This window comes from Myotis daubentonii, chromosome 16 (genome assembly GCF_963259705.1).
Source record: "Myotis daubentonii chromosome 16, mMyoDau2.1, whole genome shotgun sequence".
Classification (NCBI taxonomy): domain Eukaryota; kingdom Metazoa; phylum Chordata; class Mammalia; order Chiroptera; family Vespertilionidae; genus Myotis; species Myotis daubentonii.
In genome coordinates, this window is record NC_081855.1 from 26550900 (window position 1) to 26577086 (window position 26187).

Sequence of the window (26187 nt, forward strand, 5' to 3'; positions counted from 1 at the left end):
AGTATTTTTCTGTTTACTTTTTTTCACGTTGGCAGGCTACACTGGTAAAATATACCACGGATGAGTTTGATCAACGAATTCTTTATGAATACTTAGCAGAAGCCAGTGTTGTTTTCCCCAAAGTTTTTCCTGTTGTGTAAGTATTCCTTTTGTGTTTAATTTTTGTGTCTGTCTTGAAGTTAAATGTTTTACAAAAATTTAGGCAAAGTACCGCCCAGTAATGTTCACTGGTTGTGGAGAAGAGAAGGTAAGATAATGTGACTGGTTTTAGCTTAGATGGTGGTTTAATAGACGCTAAGACTAGTGTGATTATAACTCACTTTAGGAAAAGCATTTTCTTATCTGGTTGATTTTCTTAAGTGGTTCATCATGATGAGCATTGTTTATTTCCTCACTTAGGAGCATACCATGAGACTACTATATTTAAATCCGCATATCTGTTTTGGCTTCTTTCTCGGTAGAGCTTCTGTACCTATCCACACTAAATGAAAACAAAACTGCCCTCTTTGGGAGATGAGTTTCATGCTCTCCTAAGGGTGACAAGCATATTGGCCTCAAAGAGGCACCCAAGAAACGGGGGGACTTCTATTCCTGATCTAGGCCTTCTATGTAGTATCATTATTTTTGTTAAATATCATTTAAAATTTTCAGAATTTTAAATAGTTGGCTCTTGGTTATTTTAATGGGTGATAGCCTGATTAGAAATAGTTAATTTTCTTGTAAGTTTTGCATTGGATCAGCTATTTCAACCCCTCCAAACTAATCTTGTTTGCCTTATTTGATCCGATTCAACATTATTAAACACTAGTTAATATTAAATTTACTTTAACTTTCTAGGTACATGTCAACAGTCAGCAGAAATAAATGATTGTAAATTATGCTAATAGTGGCAGACAGAAGCCAACCTTGTCTTGAGCAAACAGTCACCACGTACAGATGGTTAAGCATGGTTATATGGACAGTACTTGTTGATTGATTGTACCATATTTTCCCTGATGACTAAAAACAACAGCAACAAAGCAAACACACAGAGTCACTGTAGAAATTTTAGAAAACCACTCCTCCCCCTTCATTTTTATCACATGGTTCTGGGAACTGTGTAATATGTTTTTCAGTACATATTTTCATTCAATTTTTCTTTAAAATGTTCTCCTGTTGACTTTTGTCTTTTAGGCACAATTTGTTGGACTCTAAGATCAACACTCTGTTGTCATTGTGCCAAGATCCAAATTTATTAAATCCAATTCATGGAATTGTGCAGAGTGTGGTATACCATGAAGAATCCCCACCACAATACCAAACGTCTTACCTGCAAAGTAAATACATGTATCGGGAGGAGGATGGTTGGTGCCCTTGCTAACATGTGCGCTGTTATAAAATGCACTGACTAAAGAATTCTTTAGAAGGGGTAGTCTTGTTTATACTTCTCTCTCCATACGCCATTTTCTGACTCTTGATTTTATGTTCAATAAATAACTGGTTGGACAACTTTTTAAAATTAAAGTATGATTTTATACTGAGTATAAGTGAGTTTTAGTCTACTTTGACACATATTTTTCAATGGGGGGTATCTGTTTTCTGTATCATCAACTATGTAACTAATTTCTGTTAAGATTAAAAGTCTCTTGCTTGTTATAAGAGTAACATTTGATTTGTTGCAGGTTTTGGTTTTAATGGTTTGTGGCGGTTTGCAGGACCCTTTTCAAAGGTAAGAAAAAAGTGTTTTTCTCTATTGATAAAACGAAAGATTTTATTCATATTAGTGTGCCTGCTTTAAAAGCACAGAATATGCTGAAAACCAAAATGATGATTCACAATAAACACTTGATTTTTATTAAAGTTTCCACCACAGATTCTTTCTAAGAGGCAGCACCTTTAATATGTTTATATATTAGCTTTTATAGAAAACAACTCAGTTCAATTTATGTTTGACTTTTCAGAAGGGTGTGATAAATCTCTGTAAAGTTTCTGCTCTCAGTCCCTCGTGTATCTGCTGATGCTAATGCACACACTTAAGTATCTTGTAATTAGGAAGGAGCATTGCCTATGGTTTAAATCTACCTCATGACCTGAAACTAATGTTATAACTCAATTAAACCTCAATTTTTAAAAAATTACATAATGGAAAAAAATCTACCTCGTGTAAACCTCTTGGGTTAGATTTATTCTTCCCTGAATATATCCTTATTTACTCCTATTCAGTTTGTTCTTTGATTGGCATTAGTTGGTACAGTGCTACGTGAATGTGTATTTAATTATTTTCTCTAGATATGGTCTCTGATATTCCTGGAAGGCAGGATGTCTGTTTCTTCCCCCCATAGTACCTAGTGCGGCATTGCAGATACAGGGCCACTAAATTGTATGGATTACCTAAAACTTATTGTAAGCTTAAGAATTGGGAAGTTAATTTATATTGGTTAGTTATCACTGAATATCTCATGCTATGTAAAGGCTGTCATTAAAAAAAAAAAAAAAATGGGCCTGAAATCACAGAAATAACTATACCATGCAGGAATTTCTGACGTTTGATTGCAAGTAACCCTCTGAGCCCTTCACAGTGAATCTCTAAATGGCAGCTGGAATGGTCATGCTCTGCCTATTTTCTCTGTTTTGGAAAATTGACTAGACAGCATTCCTGTAATTGTGTTGTCTCAGGATTAATTTGGTCTTTGTCTGTGCATGGCTTTCAGTAATTGCAGGTTCTTCTGGAACCTGAAAGTGTAAGCCAAATAATATTCCCAGTTGTGAGTCTCATGGTAGTCTATAAATATTACTCCACCCCCTTTTTTAAATGATCTGTAATACAAAGGAAGAAAAAAATAGTAAATTGAAGCCTAAAATGAAAATTGAATTAATCATTTTTGGCTTCTAAGGGGATAAAAAAAGAATGGAGCTAAAGTAATTTCCTATTTTCCATTACAGCAAACACAAATCCCAGACTATGCTGAGCTTATTGTTAAATTTCTTGATGCCTTGATTGACACGTATTTGCCTGGAATTGATGAAGAAACCAGTGAGGAGTCCCTCCTGACACCCACATCTCCTTATCCTCCTGCAGTGCAGAGCCAGCTTAGTATCACTGCTAACCTTAACCTTTCTAATTCCATGACCTCACTTGCAACTTCCCAGCATTCCCCAGGTCAGTAAATGTCATCTTTTTATAAATCTGAACAATACTATTAATATACCAACATTAGGAATTCCCTTGTTATCAGTTTCAGCAGTTTTTGCTCCTTTTTTATCATGAGGTTCATTTTACATTTCTTCTTTACTTTGTAGCTGATTGGAATTTGTTATTCTATAAAGCTTTCTACTTTTAAACATTTATATATCATATAGTGAAATATTTAATATTCACAGTGTTCCAAGGTTGTAAGTTAAGCGTTTGGGCAGGAAGAGCAACCTAAAGCGCATTCCCCATAGGTGGACAGAATTACAGTCCCCTTACCAGATGCACTACCTTGCCCTAAGGGCTTCTGTGTCTCTGACAGAGCAGACTATATCCAGAAACACAAGGTAGAACCCCACTTCCCTGCAGCCAGCAGCCACCTAACAATCTAGAAACCAGCCTGAAAAGGTAGGCGTAAGTACACAACCAGACAGAAAGGCCATCTCAAGGCAGTGACATCTTAAAGCTCCTAAGCAGACTCCTTACTGTGGAGTCAGTCACTCTTAGGTCCAGGTGGGAAAAGCATGCAATTCAACATACGACTAAGGGGATGCACTGAGAAATGAGAGCTAATAGCTCCGTGGGCTGAGATGGACAAGATGGCAAACGTGGCAGACCTGCAGAATTATGGGCTCACTGGGCGTCAGAGTGAATGGTCTCATACAACTCATGACCCTGGGGGTGGTCCTGGCTATAGAACTGATGCCGTTGTGTGTTGTGATGACAATGGGCAACGAAGGAGAGCATCCTTCATGGCCACATTTTCTACTCAGAAAGATACCTTTCTAAATGTGTGTTTTTTTAAGGTTTTGTGTTTAAAGTTCCATTATTGGAAAAGTTACTATACATAATACTTTTAAGTGGTAGCATGGATTTTCTTTTAAAAAGCCAAATGATGGCCCTAACCGATTTGGCTCAGTGGATAGAGCGTCAGCCTGCGGACTCAAGGGTCCCAGGTTCGATTCCGGTCAAGGGCATGTACCTTGGTTGCGGGCACATCCCCAGTAGGGGGCGTGCAGGAGGCAGCTGAGCAATGTTTCTAACTCTCTATCCCTCTCCCTTTCTCTCTGTAAAAATTCAATAAAATATATTTTTTTAAAAAAAAAAAGCCAAATGATGTATTATAACTATTTTTGATGTTCAAGATCCGTCAATAGAATCCCTGGGTTATAATCCCAGTTTTGCATAAACATTTAAGCACCTGTACCTTGGCAGATACCCAATTCATATTATAAACCATTATATTAAATAACTATATTTATTAAGCTTTCGTTAGCAAAAGAAAGAAAGTATTTGATCCAGCATTTATTTCTCACTCACCTTACTGTGCCTTATCAGGTTCTATACCAACCCCTGCAGTTCTCGGCAAGAAATAAGAGAAACCTGGCCAACTCCTCCCCCTCCCCACAATATAACCCTGTTCATTTGCCCGCTGTCACTTATTCCCTTGGACAGTGTGTCTCCGAGTGTGGTCCTAGACCAGTAGGGTCAGCATCTCTTGGGAGCTTGTTAGAAATGCAAATGCTAGCATCCCACCCCAGACCTCCTGCACAAGGAGCCCCAAGGTGGGGCCCTTCCAGCAATCTGGTCTAATAAACAACCCAGGCGATTCTCGTGCTCAGGGACTTTGAAAAGCACTGCCCTAGGATCTGCCAATGTTCTTGCCTCATAATTGGCATTTCAACTGCTAAAGCAAGGGCAACAGCTAAACTGTACTTTCTTCTGGATATTGCGGCCTCTGAATTCTTTCCCTCACCATTGTCCCCACCCTTTAAAATCTTAGCATTTTGGAGCTGGGAGCACTGTAGGGTTACTTAGTTCTAGGCTCACAGCGCTGTGTGCAATAAGGAGATTGAGGTTTAGAAGAGCTAAGCTCATTGCTTTATCATACAGTTCTTTTCTAGACCCCTGTCCAGTGTTCTTTCTAACACATTCATTACTTTATGTAGCTATGATGTGTCTGTCATCTTCTTCCTGCCTTCCTTTCCCTTGTTCTTTCATTTGTTTGTTTGTTTATTGCCATCTCATTACTTCCATCTGCCTTACCTCAGGTCCAGCACTCCTTTTCTTCTGTAAGGCTCTCTGTTTTCTGGGTTATTTGTTGCTTATAATATTGATCCCAGTGAGAAAATTAATAGTTTCTGCCTATATTGGTTCTCTTGTTTATAAAGTTAGATTCATTTTGAGCAAACTTTTGCCTCTTTGGCTACTACTAAAGTGATGTTAAACCTGTCAAAATGATTGTTGGGTTTTTATTTAATTTTTATTTTAGTACCCAGATTAATTGGTAGGGGATTTCTACTGGAGACAGTAAAATAATCAGGCTTAGAATAAAGGTGACCAGTACAATTTCCCCTGCTGGCTGATTAATTGCTTATGTTCTAGTTGGACATTCTGTATTAGTTGGACATTATCTATATCATTTGCCTTTTTAAAAAATAGTCCTATTCTGTAGCCTCTTAGAATTGTTTATAAAAATCAGAGAATAGCTGTATGGTTTTGGTTGCAGTTGTAAACCAGTGGTGTCACCTCCAGTGCTTCTTCAGAGACGGTGCTCAAATAGACTGCTACCCCCTAGAAACCTCTGGCTGTTCTAAAAAGACACTGAAGCTTTAAAAGTAATAGAATTAATTAAGTAGAATCACTGTATTCAGCATTTACGGTCTCTAAATTGTAAATTGTGTGCCTTTAGTTTGCCAGGTTATTTCACTACATGTTTTTGGAGAAAAGGTTTATCTTTTCAATCATGACTTTATTCTCCCATGAAACCCATTTTTATCTCTAAATTGTGGGTTCATCATCTCCATGAAGGATCTTGATTCATCTCTGTACCCAGTTAATTGTATTTTTGTTATTTGCTCTCCTGGGATACTCTTAGCAGGAGTTAATACTTTGTATGTAATTAGGTATACTGCTTTATGTCTTTAGCTCCATGTAATCATATCCTTGTCTCCTCAATTTATGGAGCTGAGTTGCTGGTCTCAGTGGGCTGAAAGGAGTGATGAATCTTAGCCAGATTCCAGGCTCAGTCTAGCATTTCAACTTGGCTATTTAGCTGTACAGAAAGCAGATTTCCCTATCTCCATTCCCATCAGCCAGGTCCCATCAGAAATGTTTAAAGAAGCTCTGTGTAGTTTATTATCAAATTACCCAACATCAATCTGTGCCCAGTCAACTGAGCTGTAAGCAGGTGAATGCTCTGTTGTCCTGTGTGAAAAAGCAAAAGTTGCTGCTCTGCACAGCTCAGCCCTTTGCCATAGACCTTCCATGTCAATGCAGGATTCTAACTCTGTGGTGCTTAGCAGGCTCTGACACTGAACTGTATTTTCTTGTAGTTTCCAGCATTCTTTGCTGAAATCAGCTAGGTAAGAAATTTATGAACTTCTTCCTCCCAAGCATTTAAACCTTACTTAAATAAAAATGTGGCTGGTAATTCATCAGTCACCAGCTTTTGAGGAAGTGGTGGTTACTTAAAATAAAGCATTTGACTCTGAAAATGCATTCTTCTTGAGAGATTATCATAGCCCACTTGTCTGTCCCCTTAGCACAGGACTGTTTTATAAATCCACATTTAAAATGCATAACTGTCTTCTGATTCCCTCCCTCGTAGAAATTGAACTTGGCATTCGTGGAGCCAATGGACTGTATTCAGAGTCAGTGCATATAAATTTGTGTTAACTGGACATAAATAGACAGTTTAGCCAAATGGACATAAAACTTTCTCTCTTCAGATTTTCCCAAGTGCCACTAAAATAGTCCTCAAGAGAACCCATAGCATTTATTCTGTGATATATAAGAATATTTCAAATTTGACATTGTGATCCATTATTAGGTACACTGTAGCGAGATAGATGTGAATTGAAGAACCAGGATTAAAACTAGAAAATAAACCCTATTTACCTAAAAATGCTATTATGCTAAATATTAACTTTCTTTTTGTTAATTAGGGACTTTCTTTTTGCATAAGGCCAAGCCATGAATGGTTCTAGATAATGAGCAGTGAAGCCTTTTTTTAGAGCCCATTTTTGAGTACTCTACGCCCATTTCAAGTGCAGTCTCCCTGCATCCTCTTTAGGTATTACACAGGAAGTGTACCAGAAATAAAAACTGAGATGGAGCTATATGGACTTAAAAAGAAATCAAATAGACCCATTTCTAATGTGAAATTTAATTTCTATTCTACCAAGACCTCCTACTATTTTTCACACTGTAATTTAATTCAGTAAACATTTGAACACCTATTTGTAGGTGTATACCTGGGACATTTAAAAATGAAGGAGACCCTGGTCACCAAAGACTTAACAGCTTTTCCCCATAGATCTCAGTACCGGGTTTGGAGCTAAAGTTATTTTCTTCTAATCACAAATTCTACATGTACATATTTTTTTTTATTTTAAGTACAAGAGTAAGCCTAGATAACCAAAAGTCCACAGGTATTTATTCTACAGATATTCATTGTTTACTACATACAAGGGACTCTGTTAGACCCCAGGGAGTGGGGAGCTGGTAGAACATGATACCTGCCCTCAAATAGATTTTAGAAGAGTAAGAGTGGTCAAGTGTACACAGCTAACTAGTTCACTTGTTTTGTGGTATTTATCATGTTGTACCTTTACCATAAAGTATGCTGATAGTTCAAAAGAGTATTTTTTTAAGAATAATCGGGTAATGATTATGGCAAAAGTTTTATATTTTTTACCCCCAAAAAGTGTGAGGTATGTATTAGACTTTTTTAAAAAAGAAGTCTGTGCTCTATTTTAAATGTTTCTATTGATTTTTAGAGAGTAGGAAAGAGAGGGAAAGACAGAGAGAAATATCGATGTGAGAGAAACACATCGATTAGTTGCCTCCTGCATGAACCCTGACCAGGGCCCAGGCCAGGGAGAAGCCTGCAGCCGTGGTACGTGCCCTTGACTGGAATCGAACCTGGGACCCTTTGGTCCGCATGCTCTACGTCCACTGAGCCAAACCAGCTAGGGCTATTTTATTTTGTTCTTTTCTTTTTTTAATATTTCAAGAAAAACTATTTTAAATATAATAATGTTACATGCAATGAACATTAATAATTCAAGAAAACTTATTTTAAGTATAATAATGTTACATGCAATAAACTTTAATATATCAAGAAAAATGGTTTTAAGTATAATATTACATGCAATAAAAATATTTCAAGAAGAAAAGATTTTGAATATAATAATGTTACCAAAACTGTACTAACATAGTATAATATCACAAAAGTTATAAGAAATATTAAAAATCTGCAGATACCAGGATTACTTCTATCATATTCTAAAATGTTTTGTGTGTTTTTTCTGGCTCTATTTTGGTTCATCAGTTTATGTTGTTCATTATATTCCACAAATGAGTGAGATCATGAGATACTTACCTTTCTCTGACTGGCTTATTTCGCTCAACATAATGCTCTCCAGGTCCATCCATGCCGTTGCAAATGGCAAGAGTTCCTTCTTTTTTACAGCAGCATGGTATTTTGTTCTGGTTAGGGCTATTTTAAATGTTTCTTACTAGAAAAGAAATTTAATATTTTTCTTTGATCAGCTTATTTTACTGTTAATAAATGAACTTTCATTTTTTGGAGCAAATACTTATTTAATTGAGTTTTATTTTTAATTCCTTTCTTTCACTTTATTTTGGGGCTGGGTCTAGGCCTGACAGTTGTCCACTCACTTTGCTTCTGTAATGCAGACCCCTCCTGGGAAGCATTCCTAGACCAGCAGTGTGACAGCTGTGTGCACAGTGATAGTTCCTCAAAACCATTTCCCCAAATGTACAGACACACCTTGTTTATTGTCCTTCACGGATGTTGCATTTTTTTTACTAATGGAAGCTACTCCACCAGTAAAAAATTAGAGCTTTCTCTATTGTGGCGGTCTGGAACCAAACCCGAAATACCTCTGAGGTGTGCCTGTAGACTTAGCTCTAAGTCAGTAAACTCCTAACATGTTTACCAGGTGTAAAATGTCTCACTCTTAAAGTTATTTTGAGGCTACTTAAAAATCTCAGAAATGATTTGAATGTTTTAGTGAACTGCTTATAGTATCCCCAGAACTTTATCTGGTATTTTCTTGATTTATTTTTTTCTTTTTATTTGTTATTGCCCTGTATTTAAGGGAGGAAAATAATTTTAAACTGAGCAATTGCTTGGTGCAATTTCTGCTAATTTTAAATTGTATTTTTAGGTTTAATCCTTGATTTAAACTAAAATGCTTAATTGTAATAAAGGTGATAAAAACACAGCTGTCTGTAAAATTGTAAGTTCTGCCATTTATTTACAGAGTGTATTTAGGAAATTAATGGTCAGAATTCAGTAGTTAAAACCAGATTCCTTCGAAACCCAGGAACATAAGTATCCAGTATCTAATCACATTTCACCCTTCTTATGTCTTACGGCCATCACTCACTCTTGTTTTTTCTTCATTCTGTGTCTGTGAAGCTTCTCTGCCTTGCTCTAAATCAGCAGTTTTCATGCAGCTGTTTCCTCATCAAGGTACTCTTCCCTTTCATCATCTTTGCACGAAACGCTGCTTTCCCTGCACTCGTCCTGGGCACACGACATGAGACTCACTCACCAGGCCCTGTAGGCACAGTGGCTTAGCGCCCGGGGAACTCAGAAAGCCGCTGCTTTAGGGTCCCTATGTGCCCTCTGGTCTAGGACAGTGGTCGGCAAACCGCGGCTCGCGAGCCACATGCGGCTCTTTGGCCTCTTGAGTGTGGCTCTTCCACAAAATACCATGTGCAGGCACGCACGTACAGTGCGATTGAAACTTCGTGGCCCATGCACAGAAGTCGGTTTTCGGCCTGGGCGAAACAGGTATACTAGATGAGTGTGGATGGGAGAGTTGGAAGGGGTCGATCTCAGCGAACGTACCTCAATCAGATTGAGGACGTTTTTAGCAAAGGCCAGCTTAGGAGGACCCTAATTAAGTTAATAACAATGTACCTACCTATATAGTTTAAGTTTAAAACATTTGGCTCTCAAAAGAAATTTCAATCGTTGTACTGTTGATATTTGGCTCTGTTGACTAATGAGTTTGCCAACCACTGGTCTAGGAGACTGAGGACAGGGAGCTGCTTCTACTCCCCGAGCGCTGGACTGACAGGGGCAGGTTAGCAAGAGACTGTGGAGAGTTCATAGAGTAAGCAGGGTGTGTGGTTTGAGGAGTTTTTAGTTTAGGAAGTATTTCTTTTCCCAAATGTAAAAAAAAAATCAACCCCAGTATTTTCTTACAAATTAAACCTGGCTGTCCACTCTGTCACCCATGTGTTTAAAAAAGGAATATGGTCCTTAGTTAGCTCTACGTACTAAGAAGGAAAAAGTATGATATGATATACTCACAGCTAATCTATAAAAGATGCCTTTTTTCTTTTATTCTTCTATAATTATTATGTAGAAAGATTAGACTAAATAGAAAAAGTGTTAGCAATTGATGAAAGTCCATTAAATTTTTTAAATTATTATAGTTACTATTTTGCATATCTAGCTCAAAATACAAATATTTCTAAATTTATATTTAACATGTGCCCATGAATGTGTTTACTAAAGCATATGAAGCTATAGTTGTCTTTTCTTCCACGATTTATTTTTTGTGCTTATTTACATTAGTTTCAGTAATTTTAGAAATTCTAGTATAAAGTTCAAGTTCTGTGCATTTGTTCTAAAACTCCTTTTAGTGTATCATGTGGTCTTTGTTATTTCAGCTATTAGGAGAATCTTAATTTGTATAGTAATTATGTTATCTATGTGCAAAAAGTCTTCACATAGATTATCTCATCTGATTCTTCTAAGGACCCTTTGAAATAGGCAAACCTGCTGATCCTTCATGGCCAGAGTAAGAACTAGAACTAGATCTGATCCAACCCAGACCCAGACCCAGACCTGGGTCTTCTGACATGTTTGCCTTCTCGTGCATGTAATAAGACTTTTTGAATGGGTTTGCCCCATTAAATGTGTAATAAGCTAAGCAATGCAGCCATAACCTACTGTTGTTGCTGTGCAGGTGGTGGGAGATTGGGGTTATTATTAGGCTTTCATTGCTGTTGTCGAACTTCTCACAAATCACCTAACCCATTTTCCCTCCGCTTCTGAAGAACTAAAAGGGATCCAGTCCTTTTTATCATGTCATGAAAATATCAGGTTCTAGTTTGGGAAATGATTTTGGTGTTTTAAAAAACAAACACCAAAATTAGGTGTTTTAATGATTTGCTAGGCCAGATCTACATCCCCAGTTGTCAAAATAAGCAAACCCTGATACCTGCATTCAAGGAACTCACGTGCAAGCAGAGGAAATGGACATGTAACTTAAACAACTATAATGTAATGTAATTTACTCAATTCACTAAATTTGGAGCAAAAACACCTTTTACTTAGGATTTGCATCTTTATCCATAATATACTACCACAATCCATTGAGCACAGTGCTTATTAGTACATTGCTATAGAGGATTCCCAGCTGCTTCTGCCCTGCATGGTTGTCACTGGCTGCATGTTTGGCCACAGCTCATCTGCGGGGGAATCCAAGCTAGCCAATCAGGACCTTGATTGAAGTTTTTACCTTGATTCCACTTGAGTGATGACCCCTGGGTTTCTGTCACTACATAGATTTTTGCTTTTATGCCCACTGAGGGTCAGAAGGGAGAGCATGGGGCGTGAGAGAAATGGATGCAAAGCTCTAGAGCAGCTGTGGGCAAACTACGGCCCGCGGGCCGGATCCGGCCCATTCGAAATGAATAAAACTAAAAAAAAAAAGACCATACCCTTTTATGTAATGATGTTTACTTTGAATTTATATTAGTTCACACAAACACTCCATCCATGCTTTTGTTCCGGCCCTCCGGTCCAGTTTAAGAACCCATTGTGGCCCTCGAGTCAAAAAGTTTGCCCACCCCTGGTCTAGAGAGGCCTCAATGAGAAGCAATGCAGCACAGAGGTCTGCTGACTAGTTTAAAACATAGCAGGGACTAGTCCAGGTAGATTCTGTCTCCATTGGAGCAGAATAACTGACAATCTGACAGTTTTTCCTTTAGAACGTTGAGACCAAATCCTTTACCAACTTCTAGAAAGTTTTTAGATTCAGTTTTAAGAGGGTAAAAACAATGAATGGTGCCAAAATTCTCCAAAGTAGGGATGATGCTTAGAAACCTAAATGCCATAACCTGATACTAAAGATCATTCTTGTCATACAACCTGGTTTTTTCAAGATGCTATATTTTGGTGTAAGTATAATGCAGTTTTTATTTTATTGTTTTCTTGAAAACAACCGTCCAATATTTTTATGTCACCTTCTCCTTTGATCCTTAGTGTACAACATTTTTGCTGTGCGGTTAACTTAGGAGTCACAGCCATACCACATTTACCTGTGTGTGGGTGTAGAGTTGGGTCATTAAATAGGAAGAAAACACACACAAAAACAAGAATTGAACTGAGAAGAATATTGAATCTGAGAGCAGAGGTAGGACCTCAACCTCTCACATAGCATTGAATCTTTGGGTTATGAGTGATGGGGCTAAGTCAGTGAGTGATACTGTAACTTTTTGTTGTTGTTCCAGAGAGAGGGGAGAGAGAGAGAGAGAGAGGGAGTGAGAGAGAAAGAATATCATTGATTGGCTGCCTCCTGCACACCCCATACTGGAGATGGAGCCCACAACCGGGGCATGTATCCTGACCAGGAATCCAACAGTGACCTTCTTGTTCATAGGTCTATGCTCAACCACTGAATCACACCAGCCAAGAGATACTGTAATGCTTTTAATTAGAAGGAACACAGGCTCGTTAGGAAAAAAATAGAAAGTTCAGAAAAATGGAAGAAAAGGTCACCCATAATTCCACCACTCTTAGATAATCACTATTAACATTTTGGTACCTCTCTTTCCAGTTTCTTTTCTTTACATAGTTGAGGTCATAGTATGTATAAAATGTTATGGCTTGCTTTTTTACCCTTAAAATGTAACTGGAGATAAATAAGGCTTTAAAATTTTTTTATGTAGCGATATGAAGGTTATTTGCTTAACAAAACAGAAAATGGAATATTCTTAGTATTTCTTTGAAGTTACCTTCATTTCAGTGACTTAATCTATGTAACTACAATTTATGTAATTTTAATCCTCACCTGAGGATGTTTTTTTCCATTGGCTTTTAAAGAGAGTAGGAGAGGGGGAGAGAAGAACATCAATGTGAGAGAGACGCATTGGTTGCCTCCTGCATGTGTCCTGACCAGGGCAGGATGAACCTGCAACTGAGGTACATGCCCTTGACCGGTAGTTGGGCCCGGAGACCCTTTGGTCCATGGGCCAAAGCTCTAACCACTGAGAAAAACTGGCCAGAGCTCATTTTAATTCTTAATATCACTGCGCAGGCCCTTGTGCTCAGAGGCATTGCCACCTTGCACTGTGATGACTGCTTTCCTCCAGAGTGAGCCACAGCCTAGCAGTGGCAGGGCTGCGCCAAAGGTGGCCACACACACAGCCCAGGGCGGCAGGTTGCCAGCAGAGAGCCGCTTGTCCTCCTGGGTACTTTTATTCTAGTAGAAGAAATAAGATGTATACACCAGTTGTGAGAGGATGAGCAGAATGTAGTAAATATAAATGCCATATAAAATCAGGAGGGGGAAAAAGGAGAGAGAAAGTAGTTCTGGTAGGAGACAGAAGATGCATCAGGAAGGAAACAGATGAGAAAAATATGGGTTGAATTTTATCCTGTAGAGATAGGCAAGGCCATTAAAAGAGCCTGTACAAACAAGTTCAAGGTACATTCAAAAGATGATGAGCAGCCTTCTTTCAGTTTTGTTGCTTCTTTTTTTAAAGAGCTCTGGAGAAAATGTAAATAAACATGCAGAAGAGAATAAAAATCATCCAGAGTTCTGTTATTCAGAGAAAAGTTCTGTGAACATGGTGGTGTGTTTCCTTCCATTCATCGTCTCCACATGGTTAGATTAGAACCGATGCTGACACTGTGCGTGGCTCCTGGAGACGTGTTGCTGACATTGTTACTCACGAGCAAACACTGACAGATGCCCAAGTTCTCTGATAAGTTCATGACAGCAAGTCTTCCTGGGCCCGAGAGAGTCAGGCCGTGGGCCTGTGGACACCTTACACTCGGAATGAGTTCAAGGCTGAGTTCAAGAGAAGGATATGTGGCTCCTCGAAGGCACTCGCTGCAAATCTGTTTTCTGTTCACGAGCCAATAAAGACATGGGTGGATCTACATACATTTGCTAGAACATAGTTTTAGACTTGAAATTCTACTTTATATCCAAAAGTGAAAATTTTTCCATTCTCACATTTAATGTTTAAGATTCAGATGGTACAGATAAGAATAAAGTAGCAATTACCTGAAATAACACCATCCAAAGGTAACATATTTTGGCCAGTGTTTTCCCAGCCTTTATCATCCCCCAAATCCTAAATTATGGTCATCTTTCTGTATCAGTAAATATCAACCAGTACTTTTTTTAAAGCAGTCTTTTTTTCTTTTTTAAATTTATGAGAGAGAGAGAGAGAGAGAGAGAGAGAGAGAGAGAAAGCGAAACATCGATTGGTTCTCCCACTTACTGATGCATTCATTGGTTGATTCTATGTGCCCTGACCCGGGATCAAACCTGCAACCTTGGTTTATCTGGACGCTGCTCTAACCAACGGAGCTACCCGGCCAGGGCCAGTACTTTACATTTTGGTACAAATTGCTGACATGCTCTCCAGCTGGTTGCTTTCCCACCAGTAGTTATGCTAAAGGTGGGTATAATTGGTCTAATTATTTTGGTAAATTTTATTGAAGTGTAACAGACAGAAAAGTATACAAACCATATGAACTTTTAATAAGTAAGCACTTAAAAATCCAGCATCCAGATCAAGAAACAGCGCATTACCAGCACCCCTAGAAGCCGCCCTCATGCCTTCTGTCATTCACCACTTCCCCGAGGTAACCACTGTTCCGTTACCTGTCTAATTTGTAATCCTTGCTAATCTGAGGGCTAAATACTATGTTGTTTTTGCTTCTGGTCACTGTTATGAAGTCACTATTTAGACTATTTGTAAGACGCATTGTAGGGCCCTGCTTGGGAGCCTTCATCCCTCCAGGAGAGAAATGAGAGGCATGTGTTGAAGGTGCGGAACATGAGCTGGCTGGCCACGGTGGAAAAGAGGTCAAAGCAGACACTCTGCAGTGTGGTCTTTGTGGCATGCTGTTTTCTCAGTAAAAATCTGCGTTCCTTTGGGACAGGCACTGTGATTAGAAAAATAAAAAGCTCTGCCTTCCTTTGAGATGACGGATTTCAGTATCTTCTGTAACTGCACAGCGTGCGTGCTGTGTGCATGGACAGCAGCAGGGATGTGTGGCGAGAAGCTGACCTCTGCTGGAAGCTGCTGGGATGACTTGGAGGAAGGAGTTCTTGTCTTCCCTGCTAGTCTTGAGTTCACCTCAGGCCGGCCTGCCTCCAGCGACTTCCCGTGGGTTTCTTTTCCTTGTGCTGTTTTTCTGCTGTGATAGCAAAAGTTTCTTACCAAAGTGTGAGTTTTTCTGTGTGACAAGGTCTTCATAAGCATTCTAGCAGTTGACTATTTAAATGAAATATGCAAAAACAGTCCTCCAGGTTGTAGCTTGTATACAAGCCATGAGATCCAATCCTGGCGCTTCACACCAGAGAGGGTGTAACTGGCTGCTCTGTTTCTCTCCAGGAATCGACAAGGAGAACGTTGAACTCTCCCCAGCCGCCGGGCACTGTAACAGTGGACGAACTCGCCATGGATCCGCAAGCCAAGTGCAGAAGCAGAGAAGCACTGGCAGTTTCAAACGTAATAGCATTAAGAAGATCGTGTGAAGCTTTCTTTGTTTCCTTTTTCAAACAGACCTAACGTACGGACGTACATATGTACGTACGCGGGCTCTGCACTAGGGACCCCTCACCACCGGCTGTGATGCTGCACTTCCTGTTTATAAAGAGCCCACCGGCTGCCGCGTTGCCAGATGATCAACTCTTGGAAGCATTGCCTAAATTAATGCTGCTTTTCCTGTAGCTGTTTCTCCCTCCTACTCTCGGTGTCTGGTGTAGGCAAGTGTGCAGAACAACTTCAAAGAGGGTGGGAGGTCAGGGCGCTTGACCTGAGAACATGGCAGTGGTGAGAGACTGGATTCTTTCCTCCTGCCGACTGGGAAGGCCATGTGCACAGAGCCCGCCTCTGGTTTCCTCTTCCTCAAAGGGAAGTGTCCGTCTGTGTACACACTTCCAAGGTAGATGTTCACGGGAGAAATAATATTATAACCCCAGTATATTTAATCCGACGTTTAGCTGTGGACTTTTTTTACCTTTCAAAACCGAAGGAGCCATAAAGGTCAGGCCTCAGTGGTTTCATACCATAAGCCACAGGCGAGGTACTTCGGGGGGTGGCGGGATTTACTATTTTGTAGTGGGTTCTTAAGAAATACTAACACTTGAGTATTAGCAATAATTACAGGAAAATAAGTGTAACCACATATATCGTAACATTACCGAATTACAGCGATGGGTTCTGAGGCCTTATCCAAACTCAGTCATCCAAACTAGTTTATTTTTTTCCAGCTGATTATGTTTTAATCTTTAACTATGCTAAAAAGTTGTTGTTTTTTGTTTTTATAAACCAAAACTATACTGAGTATAGTAATTATACATTTTCCGCTCCTCCTCTTCTTTCCTAAATAATTCTGAGCAGGGTAATCCGTGAACAAAGTGTTGAAAGTTGTTTTAAGAAGGTAACTTGTATAGATGTTTGTATTAGCTCCAGAGCAACATGAAATGGTACGTGACTTTTTGAGTAGCTATTGCTTTTACTTTGCTTATTAATTTCCCAGAAAGAGGGAGTGTGGTGTATATTAACAAAAACGTCATTGACAAAACATGGTTTGTCTTGTATCCTTTCCCTCCAAAAGAATCAGGAATTTCTTTAGCAAAACATTTGGGTTGTATATGATAGAATTGCATTTAATCACTGTGAAAAGACTAGTCAGCCTGCATTCGTGTGACTGTAAGGGACCTTAAGAGGTGCTGCTCTACTGAATGGGACGGATTATCATGGTGTGGGGGTTTCCATAGTAACGCAGACCCAGTGTCTTTGGGGTACCTGCAGTATGCAAAACAATTCGACTTCAGTGAGCATATAGTATCTAGACGTTCCAATTCAGGACTAAACCATATTTATTACAAAAAGATATTCTCCCCCGAGTCCCAGGTTCCCTTTATACATTAAGATGTAGTGGCTTTGAGAGGGGACTTTCCTGTAGTGCTGTTTCCTAGTGGATTTCAGTAAATTCAATTCCACAGCTCAGTCAATGAATAATGGTACATGTAAGTGTTCTGGTTTTAATAATATAACACATTTCACATTTATTCACACAGTAACAATGTAATATGTTAATGTAAATAAAATTGCTTTTGATATTCAGAAATAATAAGAATTTAATCTTTTTAATTTGTTTACAGTCCTGGGAAAAGTAAGACCATTTGCCAAAATAAAAGGAAAAAAAACCTTAGTATTAATAGGTATTTTGACATAAAATTATTGGAAAATATTGAAGACAGGTGCAATTAACTACACTTTTGTTTTTAACTCGTAGAGGCTGCATTAGAGTAGATTGTTTATATTAACAGAGCAACTAAGACTATAAAGAATCTAAGACTAGCACTGGGTTTAGAAAAGGTCACTGACAACCCGGTGCCCAGGATGCCAAGCTGCTGTTCCGGTCTTGGCTCTTGCACAACCCAGGGCTTCGGGGCAGGTCTCACACCTTCTTGGCTCCTGGAATAAAGACCAACATGAGCCTTCAATCATTTCGGTTTCCTGTTTTTCTTCTTTGTCGGTTAGTTTGGTGCACATGACAGTGGGTATTATTATGCTGTTTTCCTTCTCTCATCAAAATAGATAAACTTCCAAAGGTTTACTGTTAAAAAATTATTTATCTTTCCATAAACACGTTTTCCAAGGGATGGTATTTCTTAAAGGTATGCACTGCCCTCTAATGTAATGAATGGAATGAATTCACTTAAAGTACCTCATGAAATGATCAGCGTTGCACAAATCAAATTGAACCTTCTTTGAACTACAAACATACTTTTGACCAATACATCCTAAGAATTTGAAAACTTTCCAAGGTTTAAAATGTTCCTTGTTTAAAGAACTTCTGGCTTTTGAGGAAAGTCCAGCTTTCCACATAACTAAAATGCGCAGGACCTAAGTCTCTCACGTATGCTCCCCTGAGGGATGAAGTGCTTTTCCAGGCCTGTACCTGTACTCTGCTCGGGGAATTCGGACATTCAGAGCAAGTTGCCCATTTTGCAAAATCTGATGCAAGTTCCGTACAGGACATTTGTAGGTCATGTGATTTTGATTTGTGGATTTTCCCCGGACTTTTTCAAGAGGAAAACATGAACTCATCACTATCCATTGTGTGTAGTCTGCCTATTTTACCACGGCCCCAGCCCCGCGGGTGTGCCCTTGTTTGCCAACATGGAGACACGGTTCACTGGCTTCGGGGGAAGTGGCGAGTGCTCTGTGCTTCGTCACTCCACACCTGTTCCCTTCTGGGTGCAGATCCTGAGCCAGGCGCCAGGTCAGAACGGGTGTTCTGGGGGGGGGGGGGGGGGGGCGAACGGAAGCGGGCAACCCTCCCTGCGTGGTCGTCTTTAGGGTTTTTCGGTTTTGTTTTGGGTTTTTGTTTGATTTTTTTTTTTTTCCATTTCCCCTTCATCTCCTGGCATAATGAGGCATGTCTTAGTCAATGTTATGCAATGGACTTTTATGAAAACTCACTTAGTGTCAGCCACACAATTTTTTTTTAATGCAGTATATTCACCTGTAAATAGTTTGTGTAAAATTTGACAGAAAAGTATATTTACTACACTGTAAATACATGTGATGATATATTGTATTATTTTGCTTTTTTGTAAAGCAGTTAGTTGCTGTACATGGATAACAAACAAAAATTTGATTATTCTCGTGTTAGTGTTGTTAACTTTTTCCTGCGACTGCGTTGCATCGTTTAAAGAAAATGCTGTGTATTATAAACGTACATTGTATATGATAACTCCCTCTCCTTTCCATCAGACCTACACTCAGCAGTTCCCTGTTAATATTGTCAGCAGCTGTTCGCCAGCAGGAGAAATACTGCCCAACAGACAAAACCCGTCATTGTAGGGGACATGGTAGAAACCTATTTCAGACCATTGTTCCCCACCCCATTTTCCTCCCTGTGTATGTACTCCCCTTCCCCCCTTTTTTAAGTAAAATGTAAATTCAATCTGCTCTAAGATGTGGGGAGTTATTTAATTTCTTCACATGCATCAGCTCCGTTTCCTCACTTTCCTCCCTCCTCGCTGATCTTTTGAAAGATTAAGGCCATTTCCTTTCTTTGAAGGATGTCTTGGGTTCCTCTCCACCCCTCCCACCCCAGCCCTCCCCCTCCCCCGCCCCCCACCCTCCCCCTCCCCGGCCAGTGGGTTTCCATTCCAGATCCTCTCTCAACTGTTACAATGAGTAACTTTGGTGAAAGATGTTGGGGAAGGAAAGGTTTTCCTCTGGCTTCTTAGGATTCCTGGCTGGGTGTGACAATGAAACCAACAAAGACAGGTTAAGAGGAGAAAAGTCTACAGCGTTGTAAGTTTTATGTGACACAGGAGCCTTCGGGAGGAGATGAAAGGCTGACAGAACCGTTAGGGGTGTTTCTGCGCTGGGTTTAGTACAGAGGGGTCCTTTGTGCAGGAGCAGCAGGTCCGAGGATGCGCTAAGTAAACCGGGACCGAGTGAGGCCCGTCTGTCCTGGCCTTGTCTTTGGAGACAAGGATGCTCCTTCCCTCTGGTCATAGTGAGGGCCCCTCTCGCAGGAGGATTTGTGCCCCCGTTTCCGGGAGAAGGGCCGGGGAAAGGTCAGAGTGACCTTCCGGCCTCAGCCATGTTCTCAGGCTCCAGCGCCAGATAGTTGGTATGCCAAGGTGCCGTGTTTGGGGGTTTGTGTCCTGAACGCCACCAAATGTGTTTTAGGGCCCGCCAGACCGAGGGTGACCCTATTCTCTGGGATCAGCTGCCTGGACTTCTTTTAAAATGAGCAGTCGTGCCGAAACCGGTTTGGCTCAGTGGATAGAGCGTCGGCTTGCGGACTGAAGGGTCCCAGGTTCGGTTCCGGTCAAGGGCATGTACCTGGGTTGCGGGCACATCCCCAATAGGAGATGTGCAGAAGGGAGCTGATCGATGTTTCTCTCTCATCGATGTTTCTAACTCTCTATCTCTCTCCCTTCCTCTCTGTAAAAAATCAATAAAATATATTAAAAAAAATAAAATAAAATAAAATAAAATGAGCAGTCGGTCAGAAAAGCCAGGACACTTTGAAATTAAAAAAAGGGCTAAAGGACCATGAGCTAGACACCTGCTGGTGAGAGGCAAGTGCTGAGGAGGCAGGTCCCTCCCCTGGAGAGAGGGCTAGTCCTTGGCCCGTCCCACACCCCTGAGGCAAAGGCAAACTCTCCAGCTGTGGCCCCGGGGGAGGGAGAGATCAAAACTCATTTCCCTGTGTGCCCAGGCCTACAGACCGGAGCAGAGAATCCCCAAACGCTGCAAACCGCTTTCCCCCTTTTCCCTGCATCACAGTCACAAGTAGGGATGTCTTCAGGGTACGGACCCTCTATCCCTAGACAGCTCCTAGAGGGTGTGGATCACGTGGTTTCTCTTTTACGGGGCCCCTCTGCCCCTGTTTTGCCTGCATAGTGTTTGCCTTCTGTCTGGGACACCCTCAGGCTAGTCTGGGGACTTGAACTACTTGGCCAGAAACGTTCATTCCCATGGAGGTGGGGAGGGGCAGGAGGCACTGGAAGAAGAGTAAAAATGTAACCTACATCACAGTGTTCCCCTTTTTCTAAGAAGTAGTCGAACACTCCTGACCCCCGAGGCACGCCCCCAATGGTGGCAGGCATTTCCCTCACCCCGCGTTCTCCCTTGGTCTCTATCAGTAAGACGTCTTGGCTTGCTCACTGGCAGGGTTGGTGACTGAGGATTTGGGTCTTGAAAAATGACCAAGAGCTTTGTCCTGGTGGAGATGTGTCCATTAAGCGGCTGAAATAGGGTGTGGAGTCGTGACTGTGTAAGGAGGTCACCCTGGCTGGGCACCGCCTGGCCCCGCGAGCACGCGCAGCAGGGGTGCCTGGGCAGAAAGCTGCACGCCAGGAAGGAGACTGGCTCCTTCTGTTCTCATGTTCCTCCTTGCTTTGTCCCACGGTGGGGACTGCACCCTGATCATCTTCATTTCAAAACTCCATAAAGATATGCCTTAGTCCCAGGCTGGCCAAAATCAGGGGACTCCATCTTTGAATCTGTCCCCCAAGTCAAAGGAAGATGAGGAATGAATGGGAGGGATACTCTTACCAACTTGGTCATCGCAGATGGAGGCAGGAAGGAATTAGGTGATCTGCACCTTCAGCAGAAACACTGCCACCGCCACCCACGCTCATACCTGGGATTCTACAGGAGACCAGAAAAAAATCATTAACAAAATACTGAGTCTTGCATTAGCGGCATCTAGTCATTCATCCAGCAAACATTTCACAGGCCCCTTGTTTTCATGAGTGAACCCCAGCTTCAGCGCCTCTTGGAAATGCTTCCTGGTGCCCACAGGCCTTCGTCCTGGTCCAGGAAGAGCTTCTCGTCGCAATGCTGTGATCACCAACTGTCCCTGTCCTCGTGGTTACACCCTGGGCCTCTGGACGCAGGAGCCAGGCCTTGTTCAAGGTGCTCTATGGGGTTATTGAGTAACAATTAAGGCTCTGTGTGATCAGGAAGCTTTCATGGAGGAAAGACCCCATGCACAATAGCAACCCATGCAAAATCCCTCCCAGGACGGATTTTACCATTCAGGGCCCCTCCTCCTGGGTGACCCAGCTGAAAGGAGCACCCTCCGGCTCTTGGCAATTTCATCTCCACTTCTTCCTCAGGGGAGACCCTTCTGCTGGCCTGGTACGGCTGGCGACCCTTCACCGAGGCCTGCTGCAGGCCAGGCACTGCACCACGGCTCACCACACATCAGCTCTGTTGTCTCCAAGAACCCCATGAGGTGCTGCTATAATTACCTCTGCTTTAAGGTGAGGGAAATGAGGCACACAGGGCTTATGTGATTTGTCCAAAGAAAGGGGCAGCAGGTAGGGAGGGCATCACTGAGCATCATGGCAGTACTCCAGGACAGCGGTAGCCAACCTTTCAGACCTCACGGACCACCGGTTGGCGACCGCTGCTCTAGGAGAGTCCACCTGGAGGTCTATGAGAACAGAGTGGTGAGGGCAGCTCACTCAGGGAAGGCTTCTTGGAGGAGGTGGCATTTGAATGGCTGTGGGGGTGGAGGAAGGGAGGACATTCAAGGCAGAAGAAACTGCATGCGCAAAGCAGCTGGGCATTTCGTTGACCAACTCCATGTGGAGTCATTGTCTTGGAACCGGGGCCCATGCCACACAGAACTCCTGGGAGACAGTAAGTGCTTAACACGTGTGTAACAGTGGGGTCGGTTGTGTTGCCGTTCTGCGGTGTCTTACGGGGCACAGGTAGGGATCTGATTGCAAAGGGCCTGCCTGCGTGCTTCCCATGCTGAAGACAGCAGTTTTTCTTTTTGACAGCAGGGGGCAGCAGAGAAGGCTAGAAGCAAGGAAGGCCTGGATCAGAGTGGGCTTGAGGCAGGCGAGAGCCCCGCAAAGAACCTGGGGGTAAATGCTGGTGCCCCGACCCAAAGCCACTTTCAGGAGCCATTTCTTTTCCCAATGAAAGGATCTGGAGCCCAATTGCGTTAGCAATCAGCTGGTCCTGCTCCCTTCTGTGGGTCGAAGAAAGTGCTGGGTGGGCAACGGCGTTTAGTAAAACCTCTGGCTTCCCAGGCACCCCTCCCAGTGCCGAAGGACAAGGTCTCAAGATGCCCTGCTCACCCTGGACACCCCCCAGCGCTGCCAGGGTCCTGGGCGCCCCCAGCAGTGCGGGCTGGTCTACAGGCAGGCTCTGCTGGCTGAGTGTATGTCAGGACAGGTGAGAAGGCACAGGGCTCACACCACATTCTCCCTCCCCAGACCACCATTACTCGTGGTGAAAACAAAACAAAACAGCAGGTTGTGAGCAGGAAGAACTGTGGTTCCTGCCCCAGTTCAGGCAACAGGGACGATGAGTGAAGGCCCACAGATGAGAATCAGAAATGCTTCCTGTTAGTCTGGCTCTAAACCTCTCTGTGCTGACGCAGTAAAAACCACCACGTGCCAGGCACGGCGGGAGGCATTACATTCATTTGCTCATGAAAATCCTGTAGGACTCTGCAAGGTAGGAGCTACTCTCCCCACTTTACAGATAGGAAAACTGAGGCCCAGAGACATTCGGCAGGGTGGCCCCACACAGTCTGTACTTGTCACCTCTCTGCACAGAATTCTACGGGAGCACAGGGGAGAGGCACCAGGCAGCGAGAATGTGGTCAGGGGAGGCTTCCTGCAGGAGGTGCCACTCCACCGAACCTGGAAGGACAGGAGTTGGCCAGAGGAAATGGGATGAGGGAGAGGGTGGGAGTGAGAAGGTACCCCAAGCAGGAGGCAGGAGGGAGCTGGGTTGCTCCCAGACAGGAGTGAGGAGGGACAGGAAACAGGAGAGGCCTATGGGCAGATGGGTTCTCAGCCAGGGATCGACCTGACCAAACTCCTGTTTCTCCCTAGAGAACGGCCGGAACCCAGCTGCTCCTCCCTGTGTATTTCCCAGAGGTGCCCGTTGAGGCTGTGCAGCTGTTGGAGATCCCCTGGAGGAAGAGGGGAGCAGGGAGGCTCCCGCCTTCGTGCTCACCCCTCCCCTAAAGGGGCCTCTTGCCTCCTCGAAGCACCCCCTGCACCCCCAGGTCCCCAGTCTGCAGCTGGGCCCCGATGCGGGTGTTCTTTCGCCGTACCTGTTGGGGCTGCACTTTGAGCTCTCAGATCAAGGAGCTGGGGGCCCTGGGATCTGGACCCAGTCCACCCCTAACCAGCCGGGAACCTCGGAAACGGCACCAGCTTAAAGGGGCCTCCTAAGCGCTGAGCAGGCCCTCCTGGGCTCCCAGAGCCTGGACCCTCAGCACAGATCACATGATGTCATGACTGCCCAGCTATGGGCTCATCAAGGACTGTGGCCGCTCTCCTCCCTGTCCCCCGGCACTCAGCAAGAGCAATGACAACCAGGAGAGCGCCTGTGTGCACCCTGCTGGCCCCCACAGGCAGTGGCGAGCAACAGGACCAGCCCCAGCCCGCGTCCTGCTGGGGAGATAGGCAGCCCTGGCAGAGATAAAAATGCCAAATGCCGAAAGGAAGCTGTGCGGGAGAGCCAGGCTCAGGCGGGCAGGGCTCCCCTGAGGAGGGGACGTCTGAATTTGATGTGAGCCTCTTTTGGGAGAACCACGCATCTGGGGTGGGCTGAGGGCTAGGTTCACCTAGCATTTGTTCACGCTCAGATCCGAGGACCCACCTCTGCCAAGTGATGGAGGCTGAGGTCTCCCAGCTCCCCTGGTCCCCCATGTTGGGGAGTTTGAGAGCCAACTCAGCAGCTCCCAGCAGGGGTAGCCCCAGCGCCTGCCCATCTCCTTGCTGTGCTGAGCCTCTTGGGTGGGAGAATACAGGCCTGAGCTGCTGTGCAGGAATGAATGTGAGGGACTCGGGACAGCGGCCCCAGCTTCCACCACCTGCCTCCAGCCTCTTCCGTTCCCCTGCCACCCCAGGTTCTCTTCCTGCACTGCCTCCATGTCATAGGACGGGTGCAGGGGAAGTAATGCACGCAGTGGCTCCATCTTCACTCAGCCCTCAGAGAGCTACTACCCTTACCCCCATTGTACAGATGACAAATCTCGTTTCTTCTGAGGAGCACCCAGCTGGCAGAGAAAGCCACCCTCTTCCTAAAACCCCTACCCCCAGGCCTCCCCTTTCCCACTCTCCCATTTCTTGGACTCACCAATCCTCAAACTCAGGGATCTCTCTTCGCAGAGGGTGCTCCTGTAGGAATTAAAGTGTCAAGGAGGAAAGGGCAGCTAAAGGTCAAGTTCATCCCTGGAGCTTCAGCCTGGGAACCTGGCACCCCATCAGAGAAGCCACATGGTGGCTGCTGCATAGGAAATTTCTGGAGTTGAGCAGGAGACCACAGAGGTGGACACTGAGACCAGAGAGAGGAGGCCACACAGCCGTGCGCAGGACTGGGCCCAGCCTCCCCTGGAATCATGAGTCCCTGCACTGCCCTTGGAAATGATGAGGCAGGGCCATCTTCTCTGGGCTTCCTTCCTCTGGGCCCCTCTTGGCTGGAGATCAGGGACAAGAAGGTGATAAGACACATCCTGCTCTAAAGGGTTTCCCAGTATGGTTGGGGAGATGGCACCCCACCAGAGAACTATAAAACTAAATAGGAATCAGGAGGAAGGCACCAGAACTCGGACTAATGGGCAAGGTAGGGTGGTATCAAGGAAGGCTTCCTGGAGGAGGAAACCTTGAGCTGGAAAGTATACGTTGGGGTGGGCTCCGTTGAAGCCCGTTTGGGGGTTGGGGGCAACGGGTGCCACAAGGGTCTGGCATGCTGAACAACAAGATAGAAGGAGAGAGGAGAGCCAGGCCAGGTCCTGTAGGCCCCCAGGCAGGGCTGGGTGTCACCATGAGCAGCTGCGGGAAAGGCTCAGCTGAGGACTCCTGGGAGGAGGCGAAGGTCCAGGCCCGGATGCTGCTGCCAGTCCTTAGGACTGAGATTCATCCTGGGCTCTGAGCTTGCGCATCCAGGACTCCCAGGGAGGGGTGAGGGTGGGAACCCTGGGAAGGGAGGGAACCTCCCCAAGGTGTAGGTGTCCCCGAGGCCTGCACAGGCAAGCCCAGTGGAAGTCCCTAGCTTTCCCTTTTCCCTGCTTGCCCCGGGCCTTCTCTCCACCTCCCCTGTCCCAGGGTCTCTGCTTCCCCTCTCTGCACCCTTCCCCAGCCCCACGCTGGCCCGGAGGGCTGTTAGGGAGGCCTGTGTGGTCCCAGGCCCGGAGACTGTCC

At 43.6% G+C, this 26187-nt stretch overlaps 1 protein-coding gene across 13 annotated transcripts in view; it reads left to right on the plus strand.

The window, feature by feature from the left end:
• NF1 (neurofibromin 1) overlaps positions 1 to 19458 on the plus strand; it is a 242066-nt gene extending 222608 nt beyond the window's left edge. For 6 of the 13 annotated variants that reach the window (XM_059669430.1, XM_059669433.1, XM_059669423.1 and 3 more), the window contains 6 exons: positions 36 to 136; positions 1174 to 1343; positions 1662 to 1708; positions 2923 to 3139; positions 15022 to 15101; positions 15857 to 19458. In XM_059669430.1, coding sequence (XP_059525413.1) covers positions 36 to 136; positions 1174 to 1343; positions 1662 to 1708; positions 2923 to 3139; positions 15022 to 15101; positions 15857 to 16033 — 792 coding nt within the window. In that variant the 3' untranslated portion in view covers positions 16034 to 19458. The remainder of the gene's footprint in view (positions 1 to 35; positions 137 to 1173; positions 1344 to 1661; positions 1709 to 2922; positions 3140 to 15021; positions 15102 to 15856) is intronic. The other 7 variants (XM_059669431.1, XM_059669432.1, XM_059669434.1 and 4 more) reach the window with 5 other exon arrangements.
• Positions 19459 to 26187: the final 6729 nt, after the last annotated feature.